We start from the raw sequence: 7,023 nt of genomic DNA on the forward strand, positions 1-7,023 counted from the left end.
CAAGTGTGGAAAGCACTGTCAGATTTTCCACTGGCTCTGGAGAGTGTCTCCGGCGCGTCCCCTCCGAGGGCCGGGCTATTTACGGCTCCTCTGCTGCAGAACCGTTGTCACAACCCGTGACGAGGCCACGGGTGGGTTGTGGGGCTGCTCCCAGAACCCCAACACCCCCCAGATGTGGAGGGAGAGCTCTGGGAACACACAGAATGCACAACAGTGTCCGTAACAGGGGTTTCCCAATCCCAAAATCCTCTTGGATGGGGTGTTGGAGGTGCTGCTGGATGGGAGCTGAGCTGTGGGATCTCAGGCACTGTGACCCACCAGGGGCACTGCACGTCCCTGAGGGGCAAACAGGCTCCAAGGGTGACCTGTGTTGTCCAGGCTCTGCTCCTGTTACTGGAAAGGGGATTTGAGGCTCTGGCAAAGGCCGTCGGTGCCTCCCTGACCAGGCAGGGGCTGGTGGGAGTTCAGCCATGCCATGGGGGATTTCCTGCAGGGATCACAAGTGACAGAGCCATGAGAAGATCCATGGGAAGATCCATGGGCCCCCTGACAGCCTGGGCACAGTGTCCTGGGTCAGGGAGGGCCAGTGCCAGCCACGAGCATCCCCTGGGCACCATGGGGCAAAGCCCAGCCCCCGGCAGGAGCTGTGCCACCACGGCTGGATGCACCCAGGCTCTGACGGGTCCGGGGGGCAATGCCAGCGCTGGGGGAGCCTTTTGGGGGCCAAATGCTGTGGCTTGGGGACCTGTGACCCTGCAGTTTTAGGGAGGCCAAAGTTTGGGGGCATTTCTGCACAGAGGGGGCCACTGCCCCTGCACCAACCTGTGCCCTGGGCAGCTCCCAGCCCTGGGCAGGGGCAGCGTTTGTCCATGAGACACCCCCCCACCCCCCAGCAGTTCCAAGCCCTTCCCTCCCCTCCGGGTGCCCCTGTGGCTGCTCTGTCCCTTTAAAAGGACTCCAGGCGTGGCTGTGGGACCGTTATCCCAGCCCAGCCGGACAAGGGACCAGACAGTCCTGGACAGCCCTGGACAGCCCTGGACAGCCGGTGCCAGCCGCGCTGGCACACCGTGGACCGCAGCCTCCGCAGGTACCGGGGCACTGGGGGGGCTCTGGGGATTTGGGGGGACAAGGGATGGGGAATGTGCTGGTCTTGCTCCAGTTGGTGTCCTTGGACCCATCTCTGGGGAGGGAATTCTAGGCACAGTGGGTGCCTGGGGACGCTCGTGACAGGGCTGAGCTGGGCTGGAACTGCCCGGGCACCCTCCTGTGAGTGGGGACATCGTGGTGCACTCGGGAATGGCGGGAGGATGGAGAGATGGAGGGGCCGTGTTGCCACTGGGGTCTGACCTCGCTGGCACGGCGTCCCCCCAGCGCTGACCCCGCTCCCACAGCGCGGCCATGGGCGAGTGGGGCTTCCTGAGCTCGCTGCTGGACGCCGTGCAGGAGCACTCGCCCATGGTGGGCCGCTTCTGGCTGGTGGTGATGCTCCTCTTCCGCATCCTGGTCCTGGCCACGGTGGGCAGCGACGTCTTCGAGGACGAGCAGGAGGAGTTCGTGTGTAACACGCAGCAGCCGGGCTGCAAACCCGTGTGCTACGACGCCGCCTTCCCCATCTCCCACTATCGCTTCCTCGTCTTCCACGTCGTTGTGCTCTCGGCGCCCGCCGCCCTCTTCGTCATCTTCGCCGTGCACCAGGCGGCCAAGCCGGGGCGCGGGGGGGCCCCCGGCCAGCGCGCCCGCCGCCTGCAGCCCTTCTACGTGGGCAGCGTGGTGGCCCGGATCGCCGCCGAGCTGGGCTTCCTGCTGGGCCAGGCGCTGCTCTACGGCTTCAGGGTGCAGCCGCTCTTCGTGTGCCGCCGCCGGCCCTGCCCGCACCGCGTCGACTGCTTCGTGTCCCGCCCCACCGAGAAAACCGTCTTCATCCACTTCTACTTCGTGGTGGGGCTGGTCTCGGCGCTGCTCAGCCTGGCCGAGCTCGCCCACCTCCTGCGCAAGGGCCCCCCGGCGCGGGCCGGCTGCTGCCCCCGGCCACGGGAGCGGGGCCCAGCGCCTGGGCAGCCGGCGGGGGCTGCGGAGGAGCCGTGCTGTCCCCCCCCACGGGGGGACCTCACCGTGTAACCAGCCCCGGGCTGCCACTGCTGCCACGAACCGTGGTTGTTCTTAGCTCGGCCGTGCCAGGCCAGGCCGGGCCGTGCCCCAGTGCCCCCATTGCCCCCCAGTTCCTGTTATGGGCGGTGGATGGGCCTCTCTCGGCAGCTGCTGGAAAAAAAAATATGGACAAAAGGAAGACAAACAGGTCCCATCCCTGTGCTGTGGCAGGGATGTCCCTTCCCACCCTGCCTGCCCCCAGCCCGGCACGAGGGGCCAGGGCTGTCCCCACACCCTGTGCTGGGGGTGTCACAAATGCTCTGGGGCTGGCCCTGGACATTGGGAGACACAACTGTGGCATCAGGACTGGGAAGGGCAGAGCTTTTTGGATGCTGGAGGGACCCCAAAGGGTTCTGCCCCAGTCCAGCCTCTGCCAGGGGAGCAGATGGGGGGGTCCTGGGGTACCCTCCTGCAAAGAACCCTCCCTCCAGCAGGACTCGGGGTGCCACAGCCTGACCATCTCCCCACCCCTGCACCCCAACCTCCCCCAGTACCCAACAACAAGAACGAGCCAGGCACTAGAATAAATAAACTTTATTCTGGAGCCAGCCCCCACCCCATCCCCCCTCCCCCCCATCCTCCCCGTGCCGGCAGGGCCGGGCCCCCCCTCCCCATGAGGCCGGGGCTGGCACCGCCACGCGCCCCCCCACAGCCCCCTCCCCGCCTGGGGGGGCCGGGGCAGGGCCCGCCCGGTGCCCCCCCGACTCTAAATCCACTAAAATCTCAACAACAACAAAAAAAAAAAATTTAATAATAATAAACCGTGTGCCCCCCCGCCCGCCCCACCCCCGGCAGCGCCCGCCGTGCCCCCTCCACCTGCACAGGCCTAAAAACCCCTCCAAACTTTTACAAAGGTTTTAAAACGTATTTATAGATATTTATAGATATTTATATATATATACTTTGCTTTCTCTTTTAAATGACTCTGCTTCCTCGGCGTGCGGGGCTGGCCGGGGCCCCCGCTCCCCCCACGGACGGCCGGGGCGGGGCGGGGGGCGGGGGGAGAAGTGGCTCGGTGGTCGCGATCCCGTGGGTGCTGGTGCTGGTGGGGGCCGGGGCGTCCCCGGGGGCCGCGGCCGAAGGTCCCCGCGCCCCTGAAATGTGACTCAACCAACGCGCTGGGCCCGGGGCTGGGGGGGCTCCCCGCGGGGGCCGCTCCGGCGGGGGGGGGGCTGCCGAGGAGTCCGCCCCGGGGAGGGGCTGCAGCCGGGCCGGGGCGCGGGGCCCCCGCCGTGTCCGGCCGTGCCGGGCTCTGTCCTGGTGCGCGCCGGGCGCGGGTCACGGCGAGTGCGTGGCCGGGCTGCTGCGGTTGGAGCTGGGCGAGAGGCTGGGGCTGCAGCTGCCCGGGGGGGGCCCCAGGCTGCCCCCGCGGGGGCCGCCCGCCTGCCCCCCCAGCGTGTCCATGCCCTCCGAGTTCTCCAGCATCTCCTGGATGAGCGGCGGCATCGAGCCCGGGATCTCCATCTTCAGCGTGATCACCCGCTCGGCGCCTGCGGGAGGGTTCGAGGTCAGCAGGGCGCCGCCGGCACCCCCGAAGCGACACCCCCAAAAACTGGCGCTCCCAAACCAGCATCCCAAAAATGGCACCCTAAAAACTGGCACCCCCGAAGCGACACCCCCAAAAACTGGCACTCCCAAACCAGCACCCCAAAAATGGCACCCTAAAAACTGGCACCCCCAAAAACTGTTGCTCCCAAACCAGCACCCCAAAAATGGCACCCTAAAAACTGGTGCCCCCAAAACCAGAGCCCTTGAAATTGGCACCCCCAAAAACGGCACCCCCAAAACAGCACCCCCCTGAAATTGGCACCCCCCCCAAAGCGGCACTCAAAAACTGTCACACCCAAACTGGCACCCAAAAAACTGGGACGCCCAAAACCGACACCCTCAAACTGGCACCTCTCATCTGCACTGGTCCCTGAGTGCCGAGGACATTGGTCCCTCCCCAGCATCCCTGGAAGGTGCAGTGCTGGGGGTCTCCCCCTATTCTTTGTCCCCTCCAGAGGATGCTGAGTGACCTGGGCCCCCCAACACCCCTGGGATGCTCCCCGGGATCCAGAGCCACAGGAGTGGCCGCCCCCTCCTCAGCCTCACCCTTGGCGCTGATGCTGCGCAGGTCTGTGATCTTCATGAGCATCTTGGGGAACATGTGGGGCTTGTTGGGCCTCCTCTTCCTCACGTAGATCTTCAGCGCCTCCAGCAGCGGCTCCTGCAGCTTGTCCACCTTGTCGGGCTGCTCCAGGTCCTGGCGGTCTGGGGAGTGGGCACACAGTGGTTAGAGTGCAGGGCAGCACATCCTGGCATCCCCCCTCGCCCCCTGACTCAGCCCAGTTCCTGTGGGGTCACCATTCGGGCTCCATATGGGGTCTCCTTGCTCAGCCATCGGGGAAGGACGACCCAGGGGTTCCGGGGGGAGCCGGGCAGGGGCCCGTCCCTGCACCCCCAGCCCAGCACCCACCTCCACAGATGAGGCAGATGGCACTGAGCAGCCCCGTCTCGGCGTCGTCCATCTCCAGCGGCAGCAGCTGGTTGGCGAAGGCGAAGACCAGGTCGGTGAGGGGCCCGAACCCCGCGTTGTGCATCTGCGTGCGGTTCAGCGTCAGCCCGTCCGAGAAGGTCATGGTGTCCTGCTCCGGCGTGTAGCGCGTGCAGATCCGCAGGATCTGGGGGGGGATGAGGCCGGGGGGGCTCAGCCTGGTGTCCCCTCCCCGTCCCCTCCCTGTCCCTGTCCCCGCGCTCACCAGGATGTCGAGGCAGGCGGCTTTGAGGAGGGTGATCTGGTCAGCGATGGTGAGCGTGGTGAAGCCAGGGAGCTGCTTGGCGAACTCCACCGTCTTGATGATGCACTTGGTGGACAACTCGCTGAACTTGTCCCACAGGTCGATGTCCAGGGACACCCGCTGCTCCGAGCTGTTGTTCTGCAGCGGGAGGTGGGGGGTGAGGGCACGGCGGGGGTGCCGCCCGCCCCAGTCCCCCCAGACCCTCTGGGACCCCCCGACACTCACCGTAGTGTATTTGCCGAGCTGGCAGAGCGCGGGGAAGGTCTCCTGGTGGGCTTTGCGCACCTTCTCGATGAGCTCCTCCACCTCAGGGGTGATGATGTAGCTCTCCGAGCACTCCGGCTTGGGCACGTCCTTCTTCTTCTTATTCCGGTCATTGCGGACGGCTGCGGGGACAGCAGGGTCAGGGTCACCTGTCCCCAAAGCCACCCAGCCCCTGCAGAAACCTACTCTTTGCCTTTATCCCACTAGGCCTAGTTATATTAAAAAGAAAGAAGTGAGGTTGGAAAGTAAAGATGTAGAAGGAGAAAAATAGAATTTATCGCAATGGAAAGGCTTCAGCCCAGTAAATGAGTTTTCTGCAGCCCCTGCCCAGGATGGGGGGGGCTCAGCCCCACCACGCTCTGTCCCCTCAAGGCAGGATGGGGACCTGCCACCAGCAATGGGCACGGCCACGGTGACAAGTGACCAGTGGAGCCACCACCCCCATAGATTCCTTAAAACAACCCCTAAGGAGTAATTAGGGGTACCCTGCGCCCCTGGGGGGTGCCCATCCCCCTCACCATGGGGGCTGTGCTCAGCTCTGCTCTGCTAAGCCAACAGAGCAGAGAAGGACCCCAGGGACAGAAACAGCAGCTGAGCCATCATAGTGGGTGAGGGGCCCATGGAGGGGACCCCAGGGGTGGCAGCTGGAGAGAGGGGGAGCAGCTGGGAGCAGCCCTGGCCCCAAGGGGCTCAGCCTCTGTGGGCTGGGGGGGCCAGGACCCCCTGTAGATGCAAAGTGAGCCCCTGGGATGCTGAACCCCCCCCTGCAGTGCCCAGCTCCCCCAGCCTCTGCCAGCCCCTCTCGGGGGTCCCGGGCCCCCAGGGGCCGGCAGATGGGGCAGGACTCGGGGAGGCAGCTGCGCCCCTGCAGCCCAGGCCCCCGGGCACCCACCACGGGGGCACAGCCGGGCACCATGACAACTGCCAGCAGAGCCAGGAGGCCTCATCGGCATCATTTATCTCTGACACTATCAATCACGCGTTGCCCGGGCAACTGCCGAGCTGTGACACAGTCCCAGGGGGTCCCCATCCACCCCCGGGGCCTCGCTGGGCACACGGTGGGGGCTGCTGGGATGGCCCATCGCACCCGGAGCACCCCCAGTTGGGACACCAGGCAGGGTGTCCCCAACATTGCCCCATCACTGACCCCATCCCCATCCCTGACTCCATCCCTGTCCCCATCCCTATCCATACTCACACTCCTTGGACATTCCGACTTCGAAGCACTTCTGCAGCCGGCAGTACTGGCACCGGTTGCGCGTCACCTTGTTGATGATGCAGTTCTTGTCCCGGTGGCACGTGTACACCATGTTCTTCTGGATGCTGCGGCGGAAGAAGCCCTGGGGACCCCAAACGCCCCGGTCAGTGCCCAGCATGGGGACCCTGGGCACCCCAGGGAGCTGCGGGGACTGTGGGGACAGCGGGGACAGCGGGGACAGCGGCAGCACTCACCTTGCAGCCCTCGCAGGCGCTCACCCCATAGTGGTACCCCGAGGACTTGTCCTGGCACACAAAGCAGGGCTTGTAGATGCGGGGCAGGGGCGGGGGCGAGGGGGGGCTGGGCACGATCTCCTCCGAGCTGGTGCTCTGCGTCTCCACCGCTGTGGGGAAAGGGGTGGCACTCAGGGCACGGAGATCCCCCCCAGGCAGGGACCCCCCTGCCCCGCACCCCGGGGCTATCCCCAAGCTCTGGGGGTCCCGGCAGCCCCGGCCCCGCGCTGCCCACCCCGTCCCCGGCGCCAGGTCGAGCGGGGCCAGCGGGGAGAGGACGCGAGCTGGGAAGATGCAACGTGACATTTCCAGGTCACGGAGACGATGTGGAATTCAGGCA

The 7,023-nt window shown here is 65.9% G+C and overlaps 2 protein-coding genes across 2 annotated transcripts in view; one reads left to right on the forward strand and one right to left on the reverse strand.

Annotated features, from left to right (window-relative positions):
- Nucleotides 1-1,398: 1,398 nt before the first annotated feature.
- GJD3 (gap junction protein delta 3) lies at nt 1,399-2,118 on the forward strand. The gene has a single exon (XM_027701482.1). It carries the CDS (start codon nt 1,399-1,401, stop codon nt 2,116-2,118), a length of 720 nt encoding a protein of 239 aa, XP_027557283.1.
- Nucleotides 2,119-2,774: 656 nt separating this feature from the next.
- The window catches only part of RARA (retinoic acid receptor alpha), a 15,107-nt gene continuing 10,858 nt past the window's right edge, over nt 2,775-7,023 (reverse strand). Inside the window, exons 2-8 of the mRNA XM_027701481.1 lie at nt 6,645-6,793; nt 6,391-6,532; nt 5,154-5,314; nt 4,890-5,066; nt 4,607-4,811; nt 4,243-4,401; nt 2,775-3,638 (exon numbers count right to left, since the gene is read on the reverse strand). Of these exons, the coding sequence (XP_027557282.1) occupies nt 3,427-3,638; nt 4,243-4,401; nt 4,607-4,811; nt 4,890-5,066; nt 5,154-5,314; nt 6,391-6,532; nt 6,645-6,793 (1,205 nt within the window). The 3' untranslated portion in view covers nt 2,775-3,426. The remainder of the gene's footprint in view (nt 3,639-4,242; nt 4,402-4,606; nt 4,812-4,889; nt 5,067-5,153; nt 5,315-6,390; nt 6,533-6,644; nt 6,794-7,023) is intronic.

The sequence above is a fragment of the Neopelma chrysocephalum genome, unplaced genomic scaffold (assembly GCF_003984885.1).
Source record: "Neopelma chrysocephalum unplaced genomic scaffold, ASM398488v2 Primary Assembly neopelma1_158, whole genome shotgun sequence".
NCBI lineage: Eukaryota > Metazoa > Chordata > Aves > Passeriformes > Pipridae > Neopelma > Neopelma chrysocephalum.